The sequence below is a fragment of the Leptinotarsa decemlineata genome, unplaced genomic scaffold, assembly GCF_025532065.1.
Source record: "Leptinotarsa decemlineata unplaced genomic scaffold, Ldec_3_MD MMD2_tig00026330_RagTag_RagTag, whole genome shotgun sequence".
Lineage (NCBI taxonomy): Eukaryota > Metazoa > Arthropoda > Insecta > Coleoptera > Chrysomelidae > Leptinotarsa > Leptinotarsa decemlineata.
This window is the reverse complement of record NW_027412690.1, coordinates 9,222,463-9,246,227: the sequence shown is the minus strand read 5'-3', so window position 1 is coordinate 9,246,227 and position 23,765 is coordinate 9,222,463. Positions and strand designations below refer to the sequence as shown.

General features: G+C 35.6%; 1 protein-coding gene across 7 annotated transcripts in view; it reads right to left on the bottom strand.

The window, feature by feature from the left end:
- LOC111503217 (cubilin) overlaps positions 1-23,765 on the bottom strand; it is a 278,475-nt gene that overhangs the window by 89,734 nt on the left and 164,976 nt on the right. For all 7 annotated transcript variants that reach the window (XR_012467349.1, XM_074182953.1, XM_074182951.1 and 4 more), the window contains one exon: positions 4,365-4,542. Coding sequence is in view for 6 of the 7 variants with exons in the window: in XM_074182953.1 (XP_074039054.1) it covers positions 4,365-4,542 (178 nt within the window). In the remaining variant the exon portion in view is untranslated. The remainder of the gene's footprint in view (positions 1-4,364; positions 4,543-23,765) is intronic.

Genomic DNA, 23,765 nt, shown 5'->3' with positions numbered 1-23,765 from the left:
TGATCTCGTCACTTCACGGACCTTCAAGAAGTTTGAGAACCTTCATCATTCGTACATCTGGTGGTATAATTCGGATCGAAGAGGGTAATTTGTGACGGAATTATTCAAGACGTGGTCGCATCATCGATCGGGAGTTAGGAAAACGACATTATCATTAGCTAGGAGCCAAGCCGTTTCTAGTTTCCTTCAGTTAATGCCCTGTCACGAAGATTAAAACTTCCCAGCTGCTTACATAATCAAATTGGATCGATTGCCAGCTCTCCATCTCGTTTCCGGTGGAATCTTCCGATACCGAAGGAATGATAACTGTCGGTAAAAGGGTTTTTTCGGTACAGTAATCAATAATCGAATCAAGTTCGAAGTCAGTTGGATAAGCGGTGAAGATGAGAAATATTTCTTGAAAGATATGAAAATTATGAAGGAAACATTGTGAGCAGTGGAGTTACAAACGGAGTATGTATGCAAAGAATTTCGCATAAACTAGGCGAAATCAAATGGCTGAAAATTGAGAACAGAAGGGTAGCTATATTTTGCTAATCTATGTCATAGCATTATTGTCAATAAAATACCGGATATCTCCATCGTTCCGGGTATCCATTTATCGCACTGATATACACAACATAAATATTAGAAAGAGGGGATTATTGAGTGTTCCTTCTTTTGCGACAGAAATTGTCAGAAGCTCGTTTAGTTACCAAGTATACAGGGCTTTTCATGATGAGCGTTAATTAGCCGTTTCTGACAAACTATTTAACGGATCAACCTGAAAATTTCACAGTATGCATAAATCAGTATGACCTACACGCCTAAAATATTTCAGAAGAAGCGGCGTTGTCGCTTCTACTATAAAGTAGCGGCTTCTTTGATATGATATTATATACGGGGAACACCCCGTATATAATATCATATTATGATTCATTATCACTTTGTCAACAAATTCATGTATTTCCCTATACCTATCTATTACCGTTTAGAAGATATAAATTGATTTCGATATTTTTTTTACCAAACATGAATTTTTATAAATGCTGATAATCTTGAACTCTCTTGCACTAAAACGATCAAATTTGAAATGGAGTGGAGTGATATAATGGGGATTTTCACTTCGAGTCATATTTTCATTTGCCACATACAGGGTCTTCAAAAAATGCAGATACTTTGATCTCATGAAAACATGAGTGGAACTCCATTTTTTCAAATGGAACACCCTGTATATTTCAACATTTTTGAGCTCTACATCCAATTTTAGATTAACTTTGTTCAGATAATACTATTTCTATTTTGAACCGTTTTCGAGATAAACTGTTTCAAACGGAAACTGACGTGGTTTTCTTGCTCATTTTTTTGAATTCATCACTTATTTTGGATATTCAACATTTTTTTATACTTGGTATTATTTCTTTTTGATCCAGTTTTTTAACTGTCTCAGATCAGTCAATTCGAAATTGGTATGTACCTACCTTAGAAAAAGTTACAATTTGTATACATTGAGGTATTGGTCTCTAACGTACAACAGTAATATTTTTTAATTGTGTGCTTTGGAAAAATAAATAAACCAATTATTTAACGTCAGACTTTCGTTGGTGGTTTTGACTGATTGTGATAGCTACCAATTATAATAGAATAATGTCAAGATTAGGTTACAGTAATGAAGATTTCTTGAATTTATTAATAATTTATGGTGAGTGCAATAGAATTGCAAGAAGAACATGACGAGTATTTTTTGAAAGATATCCACAACTTCCGAAGCCGAATAATAATGTGATAAATCGACTACTAAAAAACTGTAGGTTGAATGGAACCTTCCGTCCAAAAATCATTCGTAAGAAGACTAAAGTGGATGATGATGACAATGTTATAACAGTTTTGGGATACTTTCATGCATTTCCAAATGCTTCTCTGCGCGAGGCTGAAAGGGAGATAGGTATACCCTACGTGACAATTTGTCGAATTCTTAATAAGCATAAATGGCATCCCCATAAGTTCTACTGTGTCCAACATTTGAAAGAGACTGATTTACCTCGTAGAGTGGAATTCTTTGAATGGTTACTTGTCAAGACTCAAGAGGATGAACATTTCCTTGACAATATCATACGGACAGATGAGGCCAAAATCACAAAAAATGGAGTTTTCAATAGACACAGCAGTCATTATTGGGCGCCAGAAAATCCTCATGTTGTTCGCCAAAGGGGTTTTCAAGAAAGATGGTAATGGTATTTTGTGCCATAAAGAATGAGTCAATTTTTTTATATCGAGTTTTATGATGATAATTTCAATGCATCAAAATATGAAGATTTACCGAGGATTGGAATTCAAATGATTTTAAATAATAGACCAGGAAGAGAACGTGTATGGTACCAAATGGATGGTGATCCACCCCATAATTCTCATTCAGTCAGCAAAGCTTTAACCGAAATCTTCGAAGACAGATGGATTGGTAATAATGGACCTTTTCGTTGGCCTCCTAGAACACCAAATGGCAATCCATTAGATTATTTCGTGTGGGGTTTCATTAAAATTATGGGTTACTCTACTCCAATAACAACAATGGAAGATATGAAATCGAGAGTTACAACTGCTTTCAATAGTTCGACTCCAGACTTGATCAGAAGCGCTACACATGACAATCTTTTGAAGAGATTACATGTTTGTTTGAGTAGAGGTGGAGATGTGTTTGAAAATATTTTGGAATATACTGACGATCAAATTAACTCATCAATTCATGGGTTTATTATTTTCATTTCGTGTTTCAGCGTTAATAAATCTATTGTTTGAAGAGAAGTTTCATTCGATGGTAGAGGAGTATTTTAATAATTAACTTTTCATTGTATTATCTGTGACTAATTGGGAAACATCAAACGGAATCTGTTTTACAAAAATGAGTGATGGATAAGGAAACCATGTCAATTTCCGTTTGAAACAGTTTATTTCGAAAACGGTTCAAAATAGAAATAGTATTATCTGAACAGAGTTGATCTAAAATTGGATGTAGAGCTCAAAGATGTTGAAATATATAGGGTGTTCCATTTGAAAAAATTGAGTTACACTCATTTCTTCATGAGATCAAAGTATCTGCATTTTTTGAAGACCCTGTATGAGGAAAATGAAAATATGACTCGGAGTGAAGATCCTCATAGTATCACTCCACTCCATTTCAAATTTGATCGTTATAGTACAAGAGAGTTCAAGATTATCAGCATTTATAAAAGTTCATGTTTGGTAAAAAAAAAATATCGAAATCAATTTATATCTTCTGAACGGTGATAGATAGGTATAAGGTGAATCATAATATGATATTATATACGGGGTGTTCCATTTGAAAAATCAAAGAAGCTGCTACTTTATAGTAGAAGCGACAACGCCGCTTCGTCTAAAATATTTGAGGCGTGTAGGTCATATTGACTTATGCATACTGTGGAATTTTCAGGTTGATCCGTTGAATAGTTTGCCAGAAACGGCTAATTAACGCTCATCATGAAAAGCCCTGTATATCCTTCACAACTCAATTCCTTCAGAATTCAGAAACCATAGTGTTGAAAAATCCAAAGATAACTTTAAGACTCATCTTCTGCATTGTCATAAATAAATACTTATAAAACATTTCATAGAAATAAGTTGTTTATTTTGACGAGATCCACCACATACTTAGTTTTTGTAATGTTCTCAGCAACTTCACTTACCGTATTAGGAACTAAGTATTATGCATCGATATAGAAAATTGTAAATATCTCGAAAACTATCACCTCCAGCGTTGTTGACGGAGTCTACTTTTTCACTTGGGAAAAGTGTGAGAATTAGGTCTTTTCATGAAAAGTACCAAAAGTTTACTGTCAAAAAAGTTCGGGCAATTTGAAATAAATAATGACAGCGTACGCAGCGCCCTCTAGATGTTACATAAAAATTAATACGAAATTATGATTTCCAACGTCAAAAAAAAACCGGCTATCAAATTCCGTGCTAATAACTTATTTTTGCGAAAGTTATTTTTAAAAAACGAAGAAAAATTCAATTCCAACACCCTGTATATATTTATACAGACTTTCTTTCTTAATATTTTCTCAGAAATACGTCACTCGAATATTTTAACGTACTTACGTCTCACCCCGTATATTTTGCATTATTTTCATGATGTACCCTCTCATATTGTGTTTTGTGATCACTCAAACAAAAACTAACATTCAGATACCAAATTGTACGGCGACTCAGATAACGGAAGAAATCAACAATATTTTCCAAACTGACTGAACAAACAGTCTGTGAAGGTTCGAAAAAGTTATTTCAAAATAATGTTTCAAACATCTATGGCGGTTTCCTTCCTTCACAGGCCGACTGTTTTGTGACTTTGTGATTAGCAAAAAACTTACTCTGGTGGTCGGCCACGTAGATTGAAAGATATGAAGCTGATCTGGACTCGCTGACCTGGCCCTGCCAAAAAGGTGTAGATGCAGTTTCTCGAGTGACCTTGGGGATTTTCGAAATCCGGAGCGTGGAAAGTTCCGTTCATCGGACCGCCGGGTCTACTCACAAATGTCTGATCACACTCTGAAAAAAAAAACAGAAGGGTCTTTATCTGTTGATATCCAAAACGATTATTGATGAATTCCAATAGATACATGTGAGAAAGTGAAAATCTCACTCTTCCGTAGACTAAACCAGTAACAAAAAGGTTGATTTTCATTTTCCTCAAAACATATTTATACAGTGTGTAGCAACGAAAACTCAACAGAGCCGTTTTTGAAAATAAAAAGTAAAATTTTTAAAAAAAGCTCGGACACGTCGATTTCTGATTGAAGGAGGACACCTTTCAGACTAATCAGATTTTTTGTAGTACGCACCCCCTTGGAGGGGTACGTCCGACGACCCTTGTTTAGATAGGGAAAGTAGGTCGAGTGGCACCTTGTTTTAAAGGTCTTTCGAATACCTTTACAACTCTGTTGAAAGAAAATTTTTGTAACGATTAGTTTTCGAAATAATTTGAAGTTAAAATTGCCATGTTAATAATACTTTAGACAGACCACTCGGTAACTTCTTCGAGCAGTTCTTCTTATCAGTTTTTTGTTAAATAAAATCCCTTTTTTAAAATCAATACCCTCTCCACCTCTTCCAGTTTTCATTAGTACATCGTTCGATTGTTTTGTTTAAACGGGTCGTGTATCGTTATTTGTTTGAAAATGCCGTACATTACTGCTGAAAGATTTTAGTTATTGCTTTATTTTTTGGCAACGACCAGAATGCTAATAGAACATCAATTTTATTTAACGAGCAAAACCCTGGTAAACACCCAAGCAGAAATTACGTTCTGGATTTGGTCACAAAATTCAGGGAGACAGGTTCGGTTTTAAATAAGAAAAGAAATGTTCAGAGAAGAGTAGTGAATGACAATAATGCGATTGGAGTGATTGGTCAAGTCATCGTCAATCCCAGGTTAAGTACCAGAGGTTTATCAGCAATGGCCGGAATAAGCCATATGAGCGCATGGATAATCCTTAAAAACCACAAATTCCATCCTTATAAAATTGAACTTGTTCATGAACTCAATGAGGATGATTTTGACCGAAGACAGGAGTTTTGTGAGGGCATGAGTGAGAGATTATTGCAAAATCCCGAGCTGCTTTATAACATCTATTTTTCGGACGAAATTTCATTTTCTTTAAATGGTTGCGTGAGCCGTCATAAATGCCGTTATTGGTCGGATGAAAACCCAAGACAATACGCAGAAATACATACCCAACATCCCCAAAAGTTGAATGTCTGGGCCAGAATATTAGGCAATCATATTATAGGTCTATTTTTCATTGATGGAAGTTCAACCGGTGATTCTTATTTACAACTTCTTGAAGAGGCAATACAACCTCGTATAGTTGAAATAATTGAACAGGATTCAAGATGTCAAGATGAATTTATCCATTTTCAACAAGACGGTGCACCACTCCATTATGCCCAGCAGGTTAGAAATTTTTTGAATAATCATTTTGAAGGACAATGGATTGGCAGAAGAGGTCCAATTGAATGGCCAGCACGATCACCAGATTTAACACTACTGGACTACTTTTTGTAGGAACATTTAAAGTCTGAAGTTTATGCTACACAGCCAGCCACTTTGGATGAATTACGTCGTAGAATTATTGATGAATGCCGAGCTATAACTCCTGAGGTGTTGAATAATGTAAGAGAAAAATTCGAACAGAATCTTTATTGTTGCATGGAGCAAAATGGCGCACATTTTGAACATTTACTCTGAATTTCCTATGTGAGTTACCCTTATCAGGCGTTACTTTTTTTGTGTGTGCTTTAAAAACAATTATTGGGATTTATTAACCCTAAAAGAGTTCTTTGAACTTTTCTGTACCATCAGCATTCGAGGAAATTAGCAGGTTGTATTCGGTTGTATGTAAGGGTGGTAACCAATCCCATCCCCCGAAAAAATCTCCTCGTAATAAACAAATTATTTTTACTTTTTTTACGAAATCAAATGGACACATATTAGCAAGTTGTCATAAAAAGCAAAAATTAATTTTTTTATGAAAGTTCTGAACGTAAATTGTACCTTAAAAACAATTTGATTTATTTTAAAAAGAGTTGAACTCAATAAAAATACCTTTAAATCTTCAAATTATCTCGAAAACTAATCGTTACAAAAAATTTTTTAGCAGAGATGTGAAGGTATTCGAAAGACCTTTAAAACAAGGTGCCACTCGACCTAGTTTCCCTATCTAAATAAGGGTCGTCGGACGCACCCCTCCGAGGGCGTGCGTACTACATTTTTGATTATTCTTTTTTAGTTGTTTCAGGGATTTCAAATCATTTTATATAGTAGACAATGGAAGTCCGAACTAGTGAAATTTATTCGTACAATGTCGCTAAAGTAAAAATTTTGAAATTCGTCAAAGGAAAAAAGGTTAAGAACATGTTTGGGTAAATAAATGGAAAAAATTAGTTAGCGAAGTTCTTCGTTACATTATCTCTCTCTTAATGTCGATGTCATACCTATGATACGTCACCAGTTATGTCACCTCTAAGTTTCAATTCTCATAATGTGGTAGTAGTAACAGTAACTTTCAATGTATTAGTAATTCAATTACCGTCATGTACCTACCTGCAGGTTTCCATAAATCAGGAATAAATTGTTGTATGACTTTGAAAACACTATACAACTCAGTCCGACAGAGAATACAAGTTCAACAATAAAGAAATAAATCACTAATACCTCCTGAAGATTGAGGTTGGTAAAAATATATCTACCTGAGACTAATCAAAATCGAGTTACATGAATTTGTTTCGGAAAAAATTATTTTGAGGGCTATCATCAGTTCCGTCATTATTATATCCATCAAAAACGTTATGCCACATCGCACAATATGAAAAGAATTGATAGAAAAAAACAAAAAAAAAACTGTATTTTCTAATAAATATCATGCATTCAATTTAAATAATATGAATAATTTTGAGTCTGGTTGAAGAAATTTCTGATAACAAGTAACATGAGAAAACAAAAATGTTTAAAAAATATTCATCAAATTCAGAGCTGTTTCTAAGGACATACATAGATTGCTTGATGCAACCGATGCCGATGATCCAAAAAGTTCAACAATCCTTTTTAATTTACATTTCAATTCAACCTTTATATGAATTGGTCCGTTGATAAATGTTTGTAATCATCGAGCTAGTGCCCATTAAATTCTTTTTCGACGCCGTCGTGTTTTCAAGTGATAGATCCCTTTTAACTCGGCCTCCTCGCGTCCTTCACAGGAATTCAAGTGCCTTCGAAACGGTTTAATTAAAAGTTGAGACAACTTCTTACGCTGAAAGTTCTTCATTAGAGACGGCAGATTTGAGTTTTATCCGAGTGAAGTTTAATATCAGAGAAGTAAAGATTCAACGATATAAATGACCATTACACCAATAGACACCTAAGTAATTATTTGAAATGAAACCATTAATTATTATTTGATTAGTAAATGGATTCAGATTTGATTTGATCCCAATTCGTCTGTAGTTATTTATATCAGAATTATAAGCCGATTTTATTACTTACTGTCAATAAAAATAATTGAAACTTCCTAGGAATATCTATCGATGACAAACTGAAATTTAATCAGCATATTAGAGCATAGACAAAAAAATTAGTGGCAGGATGTTATTCACTTAGACTTGTCACAAATGAACTGAGCACATCTACAGCAAACATGGTTTAGTACTCTACGATTAGGGCTCATTTGAGATATGGAATTGTCTTTTGAGGAATTGGTAGTGAACAATTACTACATTCAGTGTTTGTCCTACAAAAAAGGGCAGTTAGATACCTATGCAAGGCTCAAATGTGTGAACCTTGTAGACCATTATTTATAAGCAAGGGCATTCCAACCCTTACCTGCATTTTCATTCCAGCGTCTGTATGTCTGATACACAAAAATCTTAATACAGTTGATACCCCAAATTCAAACAGTCAAATGAAATACTACATGGATCAATAAGTCCCGAGACTAACCCAGAGATGGCGCTCTTAGTAAACCAGTAACCACGTCTTTCTAGAGTACTAACCTTTGCTTGAAACGTGTCGAAATTTTAAGTCGATCGGACCAGAAACAGCTGAGTTATCGAGGTTAGAGTAAAGTCGTTTTGTAGTTTGTTTAAAAAATGGAAAAAACCGAGTTTCGTGTTCTGATAAAACATTGTTTTTTAATGGGTAAAAACACCGTGCAAGCGAAAGAATGGATTGAAAAATGTTACCCGGACTCTTGTCCATCAAAAGCAACGATTTGTCGGTGGTTTGCCGAGTTTAAACGTGGTCGTACCGACACAAATGACGCAGAACGCTCGGGTAGACCTGTGGAAGCTGTTACACCGGAAAATGTGAGTGAAGTGACAAAAATTGTAATGAAAGATCGTAAAGTGAAGCTCCGTGAGATTGCTGAGATGACACAGATATCATATGGAAGTGTATTTACTATCCTTCATGAAAAATTGAGCATGAAAAAGGTTTTTTCTAAGTGGGTGCCGCGATTGCTTTCGATGGAACAAAAACAGCAACGAGTCGATGATTCAGAAAGCTGTTTATCGCTATTTACTCGCAACAAAAAAGATTTCTTGCGTCGTTACGTGACCATGGACGAAACATGGATACATCACTACACTCCAGAGTCAAAGCGGCAGTCATCTGAGTGGCGCACAGCTGGCGAAAGCCGTCCGAAACGTCCGAAAACGCAGCAGTCAGCTGGCAAAGTGATGGCGTCAGTTTTTTGGGATGCGCATGGCGTGATTTTCATTGACTACCTCGAAAAAGGTAAATCGATCAACAGTGATTATTATATTGACTTACTGGTACGTTTGAAGGAGGAAATCGCAAAAAACGACCGCACATGCAGAGAAAAAAATCCTTTTTCACCAAGACAATGCACCTTGCCACAGGTCGATGAAAACAATGGCAAAATTAAACGAATTGGGCTTTGATCTGCTTCCCCACCCCCCATACTCACCAGATTTAGCCCTCAGTGACTACTGGCTTTTTGCTGATTTTAAAAAAATGCTCCAGGGAAAAAGATTTGGCTCAAATGAGGAGGTCATCGCTGAAACTGAAACTTATTTTGAAGCGAAAGATACATTTTTTTATAAACATGGTATTGAAAAATTGGAAAAGCGTTGGAACCATTGTATCACCCTAAAAGGAGATTATGTTGATGAATAAAAAAAAATTTTGTAAAAAAAATGTTGTTTTCATTGTTAGTCTCGGGACTTATTGATCCATGTGTTATGTTACATATCGGAAAATAAAATACCTCTTCCCATTCCGAAATCTACTTTGACGAAGGAGTATCTGATTTATGAAAGCAAAAAATATATAATTACGTACCCTCCGAAATCAGAAAGGAGAAAAATTATTACAAATTCAGAAAAATAATGACAGATATGATTTTATTCTTAGTATGTATTATTTATATTTCATTTGCTTTTTCAGTTAATTTTCATGTGATTTTTTCACATACCCACTCATTCTTTCTATATTTGATATATGTGTATTTTTCAATCGATTAGTAGGTGTATAGGGTTTTTCTACTTTTGTGAACATTGTGTATATTTAAAAAGCACTCTTCAACAATTTTTTCAACATGCTTTGTCAATAAGAACTTGATTTCGTGGACAATGAAGTATATTTTTCTCTCTTTCTCCCATTCTCTCTCTAACGAAGTAATTTTCTCGGAAGTTTTCAGAAACAGCTTCGATGTTGGTGACTGTTTTTCACACACTTTATATTAGCTTCACCAGTATGTATGTATGTATGTTTGCTTGCTCGTAACTCCCAAACTCGAGATAACAGAATTATAGAATTGAAGGCGTTATATTTTTAGGAGTCATTAATTTTTTGGGAAAAAAATTTTTGGCTTTCTACTACTCCATCTTGATACAAAAAAAAGGATGAGGAAATCTTCCAAAGAAAGGAAGGAAGTAATCAATTTGAAAATAAGTACCTCTATACATGGATGTGTAGATCATGCAAAGAAGTAACTTTCAGACACAAACGAATGTTTGAAATACAAACTGAGTAGAGAAAAGTATCTTCTGTATAATTCAGTGTTCATATAGCAGTATTTGTTTCGAAAGAATTTTTTTCTTTCGTGTAATTCAATGTTTATATGAACCCCTTCAATTCGAATAAGATTCCTCTTGGATGGGGTTCCGTGACATCAAAAATCGTAATTAATGAATGAACTGTGTGTATTTTCTATAATGTTATCCAATTTGGTACTGAAGAGCCTTAGGGCAAGTGTCTTAAGGCGAAACATCGATGTATACCAGTGAGGATGACAGTGTTCCATGTAAGTGCAATTTGTTTCGAAAGAATTTTTTTCTTCCATGTAATTCAATGTTTTTATGAAAGTAGCTGTTTCAGGAGGACTTTCTTTCAGTTTGTGCCTGAAAGTTACTTCTTTGCATGATCTACACATCCATGTATAGAGTTACTTATTTTCAAATTGATTACTTCCTTCCTTTCTTTGAAAGAATTCCTCATCCTTTTTTTGTATCAAGATGAGTAGTAGAAATCCAAAAACTTGCTTTCCCAAAGAATTATAGACATTATTATTGCTTGATCTATTCGCGGGCAGATGGCGTTGTACGGAATCTCCTTGATATTTTTTTATCTATTCGTGGGCAGACAGCGGTGTTCGTAACCTCTTTGATATTTTCTGTTTTATTCACAGGCAGATGGCGCTGTACGCAACCTGCTTGATATGTTGTTCAAAAGAAAATCAAAATAGAAAATGGATTTTACGAATTTAGCGAAATTTTGTACTACAGAAGAAATATTCAGATATTTCAATATTATCAATTACTCGTGATTTAATACAGAGAAAAGTTTTGAACAAAACGAAAGATACATTTCAAAATCTAATTCGATTATTTGAAAGTAAACCAGAATATAGATTTCAACAATGAAAACGTTATCGTTAAATGTACACCTGAAAAATTTAGTTACTTAAATATTTCAAAAAATCGAAAAATTAGAATTAAGGTGCTTGACATTACATATCAAATCAAAAGATTGATTTGAAAAATAAATATAGTTTGAAAAACTAAAAAAACACGCTTTTATACTTATAGTATACCACAGGGTACTGTGATTGGACCTACATTATTTTCTTTATATATCAACAGCCTACTTACCATGAAGATAGATGGTTCCATTTACAGTTTTGCAGATGATACGGCCATAATATATACTGATGATAATTGGAAAACATTGAAAATGAAAGTTGAAATCCAAATTGATGTATTGAAAGACTGTTTTGATCATAAGTCACTCACAATCAATTTTGAAAAAACAAAATTTCTACCCTTTGCAAGTTACGATAATCAACTACCCAACTATAATGAATTAATAATAAATAACTACGGAAAAAAATAGAAGTCCTAAGAACAGACCATATTAAATACCTGGGAATCACAATTGATTCACATCTCAGATGGAATGAACATATTGGGGTGAGTGGCGGGGGATCACTGTCTCTCTCTTATGGGTGTTTGACAGTCCCCCGGTGCAGACCACACGGCACTCACCCAATAAAGTTATCGGTCAACCACCCAATCCCGCGTCTGCGGATAACAGGCGTTGGCTGGTTTCAAGCTAGATGTGTGGGAGAGGTGTCTCGCAAGAGCCCTCGGCGGTTACTCATCCAACGCTGGAAAGGTAACTTTCCTAACATGAGTGCCCCTCGGGGTAACGTAAGGGTATGCGGTGCAAAAGTTGTTGATGAACCGCCCTATCCCGCTCCTACACGGGTAATGGGCGCGACATCTTCGACATATGATGTATGGTAGAGGATGCTCGTGAGAGTCCTCGACGGTTACTCATCAAACGTTGGAAAGGGAACTTTCCTAACATGAGTTCTAGGGGGGAGGTGAGTGCCCGCTCGCGGCTGGAGGCTAGTGAGCCTCATCTCCAACTGGCGTTGGTCTCTTAGGGGCAGCGGCTCCACTAGCGGGTGAAGGGATACGGGGATGCGGTAATCCATTCATGGGCACTGGACGGCTTATGCTGTTCCGTGATCCTCGCCTGCTTCTGTACGGATCCGAGCGTTCGAGGTGTCAGGGCTCGCGGTCCTTCCGGGCTCTAGTATCCGAGTCTAGTCTTGGAGGGCACCAAGGCAGACGCTTGAGGTGTCGGACCCCGGTTGGACGGAGCTACTAGTATCCGAGCTTAGGACCCCGACCGGCCACTTCCGGGACCATATTTCCAATTGATTTGGCATGGTTGGCGGGGGCAAGTGTGCGACGCGAGCACTCTCTGGCGAAAGAAGAGCTTAGTTAACTTGTACGAACGTTCGGTCGAACGCTGCCGATGGTGCTGTCTCTTGGTTAGCCACACTAAGTAGATGTAAGGAAGCAATTCCGGGTTCGGTGAGCGGGAGGAAGCTCTGCAAAATCCTGTTGGTGTGGGGTGAGGGGCGGTCCCCGCAAGGATTTCCCGAAAATCCACCCCTCCACAGCCGATCGCATCCAACGCCAGGGTGCGTCTGGGGGGCCCAACCGGCCCCCAGGCCCCCCGGTGCGGTCGCAACTATGACTCTCTTATTGGTACAATCTAGACTCCAATTTGCCATACTCAGTTGATGTGGCATATTAGACATCCACTTGAAAAAAGCTGAGGTATTACAAAAAAATGATTAAAATTATGTACAATAGAAAGAATGACTACCCCTCTAATTATATTTTAGAGATTCAAAGCTACTTGATGTACGACAGTTGTATATGTATAATATACTATTGTATATCTTCAAAAATAAAACATCTCTTCTGCAAATCGGTCATGATTATAATACTCGCACTAAAACAAAAGGTAATGTACAGCTAAACGCAACAAAAAAGTCAATTAGGCAACACTCTTACAAATACCACAGTGCAAAAATTTTTAATTACTCACCTGATCTGTAGAAAACATACATAACATACCTTTGTTTCTAAAAAATTAATCATTGATTTGTGTCCTTTAGTCTTAGTTTGATATTAAATTTTTGTCATCGACTTGTTTAAATGTAAAATCAATTCTGCACATCAGTTATGCATTGCGCAACTAAAGAATTGTTTGTTTGTATTGCTTTGTTTACATGTTATTATCTTGTGCTGCTGTATATTTATCAATAAACATTATTATTATTATTATTAAAGAAAAAAGTGCGAGCGCTTTGCACCATATTTTCTGTATATCAAGCGCCCGTCGCTTTTTCACAATAATACTAGTATTTTTCGATGGTTTTTGTTTCAAGCTTATTTCAAAAAATTATTCTCACCTTTTTAGTTCAATGATCTTTAAAAGCGTGTTTTCCAGTTTTTTCAAACTATATTTATTATTATTCTGAATCAGAAACCTTTTGAGGTGAGGACAGTAGTATTTATATGGTTTCAACCATATGCACGATATTCAAATTAGAAATACACTTTTGCATAGTTTTTTTTCTTCGGATACATATTTATTGTGATATGGAGTTACAAAAACACAGACAATCGAACGGACAAGATCTTCAGCAGATGTGGTCCTACAGGTTTTTCCGGGTTTTCCTGCAGCTGAAAAAGCAAATGCGCCACTGGAATCAATGAAGTCGCCCTGGAGCGTCAATCAGTTTTTGTTGTTGTTTCATAATTTCATGATTTGTATCACATTCTTCTTCAATATAATTTCAAATTGTTTGCAATACCTAATAGGTATCACTTAATGACTATAACGACAACCTCAAAGCAGTGTATGAGCGACTCGAACGCTTCAGTCTATGGAGAGATGAAAAAAAAAATCAGGAAAACTGCCTTCCAAAAAGAAACAATCGAAGCTTTTTCTATTGTCTCCATAAGACTACCTGATTTACGTATTCCTTGACGCGACTAATAATCAAACATCATCAAAGAAAAACCAGTTGTTAGGATTTGAAGGGTGTTATGAAAGGTATTTATAGCTCAAAATTGAAATATAGTAAGCGTGGGTGAAAGTTTTCTATATCTGCGTAGGTGGAATATAAAACTCAATTATTTCTAAACGAACTATTCCTCCGTCATGGCAAATACGCCCCCATCTATTCCAAATCTCAGCAATATAAATCCGTTGAACAGGAGAGAAGACGAATAACTCAATTATTGGCTTTCGAATTAATCCCTCCACATAATTCCACAAGAAACTGAGTCTACCACATTGAAATTTTTCTTGGAGATATGTTTTCCCAAGACGATACGAGGGAAGCTCAATCAAAAGTTTTCGAAAGTATAGCCACTGTTCGAGGTTTCAATATCTCAAACTAGTTTGAGAGCTTTCGCAAACTCATCACTGAATGAATAAGTGAAAGGATTTTCACATACCTCAGTTAGATGTTTACTGTAAATACTTTGTTACAGTAATAGAAATGGTTTTGTTTTTCTTTGAGAAAAAAAAGGCACACACGTTTGTGTTACTGACAAGACTATAGGAAAGTTCATTGTTTAGTTACATCTATCCGAAACACTGATGGTGAGGCACATGGTAAAACAAAAACAAAGCCCAGTCAGCTGTTTTCACAAAACGTTGTGTTATCTTGTACAAAGCTTGAGTAATTTATTTCATTATTACTAACCTTTAATAACACTGGTCTACAGTGGTTTCGTTGCCCTAGATATAAGATTGATTTTGGGTGTATTTACACTCACAATTCATGAAATCATCAATGGTTTTGTAAGATTAGCTCTCGTTTTCTTTTAAACATTTATTTCCATTTCACATTACAAGAATTCGAAAACAAGAAATAAAATGACAGATATATTTATAATCTCAGTTTTACTTGGAAAAAAATATGATACTTTGAAGTAAATACAGAGGAAAATTTCGAAAACATTTTATATTTCCATGAAACGCCTTTCAAGAGCTTTGCTTTTATAATTTTTCAGAGGATAATCTCTTTTAAAAGACCAGCAGTAATCGGCCATCATGTGACAATCCCATCGACCCTGATATCTTTCTTCCATTACTTTTAGATCCTGGTGGAACCGCTCTCCCTGCTCCTCACTATAATTTACCAAATTATCTGGAAATTTATCCAAATGGTTGCGAAGATAGTGTAACTTGATACTCATATTTACTCCTAGAATCTGAAAGTTTGTCAGCATATTTTGTACAATTTCTTTATAATTTGGTGCTTTATGGTTACCTAGGAAATTTTCGACTACAACACAAAACTTTCCCAAGCTTTACTTTCCGCCATAGTCATAACTTTAATACAATCAGTGTCTTTCATCAATTGCCGTATTTGAGGACCAACAAATATTCCACCTTTCAACTTTTCAATAATAAGTTTTGGAAATTTTCTACAAATACATTTAAAACAATCTACTTCCTTGTCCAAAGCTTTTACGAATTGCTTTATCATTCCTAACTTAGTATGCATTCAGTACATTGGAGAGTATTCGAGAGCATTCCACAACAATCCAGAAAATAACGAAACATTCCGCCTCTCTTACACGGCACATGACTAATAGGAAAAATCCTTGTCACTTTCTATTTACTAGCTGATATTTCTTTTCCTACGTAATTAATCATGCTGCGGTTATTTACATTCCGCCTCCGGCAAAAATGTACACGAGTCAGCTGACTGTAGTAACTATCTCTTTCAGTCAATTAATTTTGATGGCGTTAGGCCAGAATCACCATCGATCTTTCCACATGGCAAACCTCCAAATTGTTCACCATATCTCTCCTTACCTCGGCTTGATTCGCGAGATTCAATCTGGGCTTCTATATTTCACTGATAGAGCCCTCAGAACAAGGGACGTTAACAGGATCTGGTAATGTAGTGGCGATGGAATCGGAACCTGGATTTCACCGAAAAGAAAAATATTATTAATAGTGTGCGAGGTATTTTGCGCTTTTGTTTCGGACTTTTTTTCGCATATCGGTAGATCTTGTCGAATGTAGGAAGCGCCCTCTGAATTTCGTTATGGTCAAATCAAATCAAATCAGTTCATTCATTTAGAGGGCCTATTAGAGCATAGAACATGTCAGGATATAATTTCTGAGTAGATGTATATGAATATGATAAAAGCTACGTACCTTATTACAAAACGACAAAAAAGAACAGCAATATAAAATATTTCATTGGAAAGTTACGTTAAAAATTCATCAATGTTATGAAATAAATTTTCTTGCAGAAAACGTTTTATGGCGAGTGGTCCATTTGATATTATTTGGAAAAAGACTGGCCAAAGACAGAATATTCAATTCAATATATACATAGTTTTCACGGATAGGACTATGCTGAACTGGTTTTTCCGGGTATTTGATCCGTGTATGTGATATTATCTCTAATTTCACCGACGTTTCGACAAAATCTCATTTGTCATTATCTAGGTGTGCTGTTACGTGTTCAGAAATTTGTTGACCCTGCTCAATTCAGATACAAAAATACAGCAAATACTGTACATATATCGTAACCCACAGATTTGACCGGAAACAAGCAAATAAGAGTGGGAAATTCAGATATAAAGATTCTTACATCAAAACGCATCAAAATACTAAAAACTGATAACCGATACAGGTTAGAAAGAAATGTCAGATAAAATTAAATTAACATCTGTGATGAAAAAACGAAAAAGGCATAATAAACTAATTGTTATTATTAAGGAATGATGTAAAATTCTAAATTTATTGTTTTAAATCACTTCCTTAGAAACTGACCCAAAAAGAGCCAATGTCAAATTGGTAGAATAGATAATTTTCCTGATGAAGAAGTTGAAAATTTGTATATATGAAAATTGATAGATGGTAACTAGGGGAACGAGATAGATTTTCAATTTTTTTATCAACAACGGGATTCTTCTTGAGGCAACGAAAGAGACGCCACGCTAAATTTTTCTCTCCTTAAAATTTGAAATATATAGTATATAAATTAAGAAGTAAACAGAATAGTAGTCAATACTGATTTGTAATAATAAATTCAGTGAAAAAACCTACCTGTCCAACCAAGTCTAGTAAGATATCCATGAGTTACAGCTTCGCAGAAATATCACACCACACACACACCAGCGTTGGAGGAAAGTAAGGTATTTACCTATACCATTTCGGAATAATATATGCATATATTGATGAAAATGCCCAAGAACTCAAAACGATCATATAAATAGAAGTTTGAACCAAATATTTGAGTCTGCCGAATTACAGTGATCTGCAATTATAAACTGACATTTACCAAAGTTGTTCGGTGTATTCACTTTGAATAGTTCGTTGTTCGTTGTAGATTTAGGACATTCTTAGATTTAGGGAATTTTCTCTTTGGGCAGTCGATAAATTTATATATATTTTTGAATTCCACATATTTTAGTCTTATAATCAAAACTGTTCTATATTTTTTAAGATCAATTGTGTCTTTTTCCAAATTTCTTCACAGGTGAAATCTACTAGAAAAATCTAAGTTTGGTGAGTAATTGTTGTGTTTGTGCCTGAATCCACCTGAGAGGTTGAGAAAAATATCTATACACTGAGGTATAGGATTTAAACTCAACGAAAGAGTCTAGCCGATTAAAATTTTCATCAAAAATAATAATAATAATAAAGAAAGTACAAGAAAAATCAGTTAAACTTTAAATGTGAGTCACATGACAGTTTACTGAATTTTAAAGGAACAGCAATTATATCCTAATTATAATCAGCGTGTCCAGGCACTTACGCTACGTGATTTCCAACCACGTATCGAATTTGCTCAATGGCCTCAAAGAAAATTCGAACAACATCCGCAAATTTTATCGAAACTCCTCTTCACAGATGAGGCTAATTTTTCAAGAAATGGTATCATGAACCTCCATAACAACCACACCTGGGCGGAAGATTCTCTTTTAATGTATGAGTAGGCATAATTGGGCCCTATTTTCTCCCCATTGAATGAAGATGCTTACCTATATTTTCTGGAACACGAGCTTCCCCAACTTATGGAAAATGTTCCCATTGGTCTCCGAAATTAGTCTTGGTTTATGCACGATGGAGTTCTTGATCATTTTAGTGTGATAGCAAGAAATTGTTTAGACGTAGTATATCCCCAACGATGGATAGGAAGAGGAGGCACTGAGCATTGGCCCCCGAGGTCACTGGACATCAATCCCGTCGATTTTTCTTTTTGGGACACCTAAAATCACTAGTTTATGCTAGCACCATTGAAAACGAGGACATGTTGAGGGATTTCATCGTAGCTTGCTGCGATAGGATAAGAAACAGTTCGGGCATTTTTCAACGGGTGCGGAATGTTTTGATGAGGAGAGCAGAAGCTTGTATTACTGTTGAGGTCGTCACTTTGAACAGTTGTTGTAATAGTTGTTTCGTTCAATTTTCCTTCAGCGTTGTTGGGGAGGTGTACCTTTTTTACTTGGATAAGGTGGAGAATTAGGTTTTTTCATGAAAAGTACCAAAAGTTTACTGTCAAAAAAGTAAGGGCAATTTGAAATAAATAATGACAGCGTACGCAGCGCCCTCTAGATGTTACATGAAAAGTAATACGAAATTATGATTTACTACGTCAAAAAAACCCGTGTACGGAATTTCGTGCAAATAACTTATTTTTTGCAAGAGTTAGTTTCAAAAAGCAAGCAAAAAAATCAATTTCAACACCCCGTATCTCCGAAACGAAGCATTTTAGGACATATAGAGTTCTTTCTTAGAATTGTCTCAGGAATACGTCACTTGAATATTTTAATGTACTTATGTTAAACCCTATACCACTATTTTTGTGTTTAATTTTTTCATAGTTGCTGTAATATGCTTTTTCTAGCTGAGATCGTCCTCCAGGGCTATTCCCAAGAACTTTGTTGTTGAATTTCTGATAATATTCAAATCATTCAGTTTAATTGAGAGTGGATTGTTTATTATCCTTTGTCTGGTGTGAAAGATTAGATACTCAGTATGTACGTGATTAGTTGAAAACCATACTACTAGTTTACCAAGAAGATGTTTAGAAGCTTGTTAATTAATTTCACTGCATTCCTGGGAGACAAGAAAATATGAGTCATCAGCATACAGCGTGATGTTATACTCAGGTAAAAATTCCACTATGTCAGCAATTAATAAAGAAAATAGTACTGGGGCCAAAACACTACCCTGTGGCACTCCCAGCTCGAGTTGCGGGGCATCAGAGCAGTGCCTGCTAATAGATCCGTCAACTTCTTTGGAACAAATTTGGACAAACTGACTACTCTCGGAAATATATGATTCTAACCCGCCCACTAGATCTGCGTTCGTTAGAAGACAGTGAGAGTGAAAGAGAGAGAGAGTATCTTCCTAGATCTGACAAGCTGAACATCGGTTAGGTTTCTCTGGAAGAGAACTGTGATTCCATATATTCAGACAGACGGAATGTACCTAGAGCAGGATTAATTTTTGAATGGTACCTGAGAGTGTAGTAAATGTATATTCAATTCAATTTTAATTCAGTGCCTCAGCAAGAGAAGGGGCTATGTTAGCAAAAAAACTTCCTGAGAAAATAAAGGTTCCATTGAAATTTTTTTCAAGGAAAAAATACAAGCACTACAGAAAAATCCTTGGCGATTCACGTTTGATTTGAATGGCTGGAGATTAAATTCATTTGAAAAACTGTCTTGACTAGATGTTTGTTTCATCTCTGAAGATCCATCAGCTTGTGCTCCTGCAGAAGTTATTCTATCATCCATGGATGCACAAATGGAAGATTTCGCAAACAGTGAAGTTCGAGGTGTACAGGGTTGAACACCAGAACGATGAGCAGTCACAGTCCCTCGCATATTTCTGATATGTACCACTCTTGGTGGAATCAAATGTGCCAAGCCATATGAACACCTCTCGTGAACATATCTATGATAGACAGATACATCTTCAACCGTTCTTCGATGTTCCAGACTATCAAGGTTGCACGTGATGTTCGCGTCTCCAATCAGACGAATGGCTCTTTAGAAGCTCCATACATGAGAATTCCGAAAAAGGTCTGATCTGAGCTTTATAAAGCATCAAAAGTTGCTGAGGTGTGTGTACAAACCGCAAACACGTGTTTCTAGCTAATTAGTCTTCGTCAGGACGGTACATCCAAGTATGAAATGTTGAGGCACTCATTTTGATATACTTAGTTTGGTGTACGAAGAACATGTGTCGAGATTCATTTCCAGGACGAAAAAAAAATAGATGCTGGGTATTCAAAAACGTTAATATCAAATATCGAATTTTTGGAATTCATGTGAAAAATATTGATTTTGCGAGCACCAATCTTCACTTCTTCAGTCGTTTATCAGGTTTTGTACGATATAAAACTGCCAAGCATTCGAATTTTTTGCATTAATGAAAAAAATATTCATTTGAGATGCCCTTGTATACTGCTAGATTGCTTGAAAAATAAAAAAAGTTCTGATGAAAAACACAAGTTTGAAGTTGGCTTTCGCAATCAAGCTTCAAAAACCATTTCTGATGGACTGTTACCAATGTTGACATAACATGTTACCCAACATATCCTTGAAATTTTTAAACTCGTCCCGGATCTCATCAAAAGTCTCTGTGAAGCTAGCAACTCATGTCAATAGTTGTTTTGAAAGTTTAAATTGCACATCGAAGAAATTTAGAATGCAAATAACAAAGTTGTGCTGACGTGAGAAATGAGTTTGGATCGAATATAAGTTTCATGCTTTTTTGTAAAGTTTGGGGTTTGTTTCGGTATCCAAAACAATTTCATAGCAGGAGAGATCGAACGAAGAAAACAAGATAAGTAAGTTGATGAATCAGAAAGTTGAGTTATTCACAGAGATTCTGTGTGATTTGCAGCTTTGAGACTTGTATTTGTAGTTGAGAGGGAGAAAATTTTCGACAACCACCAGTCGCAGCGAAAATTGTAAATTGTAATTTTTTTTTCTATATATTACAGTTAACATTTTATATTGGCGGAGAGCCGTAACTTTAATTTTTAAACTGAGTGATTTGCAATATCACTATATATCGAATTTTGGAAATTTGTACCTGTTGCAGATTTTCCAAAGTTGAACGATTAGGCTCTTAGATACTGTTGCCGGTTTGGATCAACGTACATATGCGAACAGACCTTTTCAATTATGAATATTATTGAAAATGATTACCGCTCCACTTTAACAGACATTCATTTAAAACATCTAATCTCGATTGCTTCTTCAAACATTTCTCCCAATATTGATGACATTCTAAATAATATTCAGATACACATACCACATGAAAAATTGCCTGAATTTGACTTTGTTTTTCAGTTTTCGAAAATGGTATTATTTTTTCATTTTGTGGTTTTTTGTTATGAAAGTTAGAGGAGAAATTTTATTTTATATTTACGAGTATATCGATAATATGATAGTAGGAAAATAAGTGTATGTTTCAAGTATAGAATTGGAAAACATACAACATAATGTTTCTCTGTCTGACAAAAATGACTGGCACACGCAAAATTCCAAAGTCAAAAGTGGCACATCTTACAAAAAGGTTGACCACCATTGATCTATATCAGGGGTCTGCAAACTTTGAAGCCTTCGGGCCATAATGATTTTTTCAGTTTGTTCCAAGGGCTAATTTCTGCCCTTAACTATATTTCTAGACTAGGATAGTCGCAAAATGCGTGACCTAGGCAAACTTACGCTTTTTTTGCATCTCAATTATTATTGTGTATTGTGACACTTAACGACATCTAGTGGCGAGTAGTAGTACTATGTACTATCTTTTTCAGCTACCCGCTAAGTGGCATTAAGCGTAATTAAATATTTGGAATTACCGCGTTGGTTCGAGAAAGTTCTGGTTCTAGCTAGTGTATTCCGATCATCTCGAGATGGCAGTAATAATTGCATATAAAAAGGCTAGCGAAGCAACTGCGAGTTAGTCTGCGTAGGAAAGGCAAAGGAAGCGAAACTGTCTATTGTGAAATAAAGTAACACCCGTCAATAAAAGTATTTTGATTCGACTTATTGTTTTTATGTGTGATTTGTTAGTATGGAAATGAAGCGAAAAATCGACAGTGAATGCAGAACGTTCCAAGAAAAATGAAACTTTCAGTATTTTGTGATCGAGTCCAGTAATAAGGCGCTATGTTTAATTTGTAATGAAACCATAGTTGTTCTCAAAGAGTATAACATTGAACGACACTATGAATCGAAACATCTTCAAAGTTACTCCAAGTATATAGGAAGTTTGCGGAAGGAAAATTTGAAGCTTTGAAACGCGGACTCAAATTGCAGCAATTTTCGTTTACCAAAGCGAATACCTAACAAGAGTCTGCAACTCGCGTCAGCTTTCGTGTGACTCTTGGAATCGGAAAACGTAGCAAACCATTCACCGATGGAGAAATGATAAAAGAATGCTTGATTGCATTAGCCGAAGAAATATGCCCCGAAAAGGTGAATTTATTTAAAAGTGTCAGTTTGTCAGCAAACACCGTGGCTCGGAGGATGCAAGACATCGCAGAAAATATATCATCCCAACTGTCTGACAAAAATGGACGTCATGAGTGGTTTTCTCTAGCATTGAATGAGTCAACGGATGTGTCAGATACTGCTCAGGTGTTGATTTTTATTCGCGGAGTAGATAAAAGCTATGAAGTGTATGAAGAAGTTCTTGATATTGATAGTATTCACGGCACGATAACTGGGGCAGATATTTTTAAGGGAGTTGAAAATGCCATTAATAAAAAGAACCTTCGATGGAGAAATTTGGAATCTATAACAACTGAAGGAGTTAAAAATATGTATGGTAAAAATAAAGAAGTGGTTGCACTTGTGTCAAAGGCTGTAGAAAATGATGGTGGTTCAAAACCATTAGTCTTACATTGTGTCATTCATCAACAGTCCTTGTGCGGAAAATGTTTGGATATGTCTGAAGTTCTAAAACCAGTCATATCAGTTGTTAACTTCATCAGATCCACTGGGCTGAATCACCGACAATTCCGCGAGTTTATTCAACAGATTGGAGAAAATGATTTACCATATCAAACTGCCGTACGCTGACTTAGTCGCGGAAAAGTCCTTAAGGGCTTTTTTAAACTTCGAGCAGAGATCGAAATTTTTTTAAATGAGAAGCAGTGCCGTTTTGCCGATTTAGAAAATAGTGAATGGATGTGGAAATTAGCCTTCTATGTCGATTTGACAAATCACATGAACGAACTGAATTTGAGATTGCAAGGAGAAAATCATCTTCTCCTTGATTTATACACCAATATCAAATCCTTCAGGCAGAAAATAATACTAATTCAATCGCAATTACGTAAAAAATGTTTCACATATTTTGAAACCTGTGAAATAGTCAGCCACAC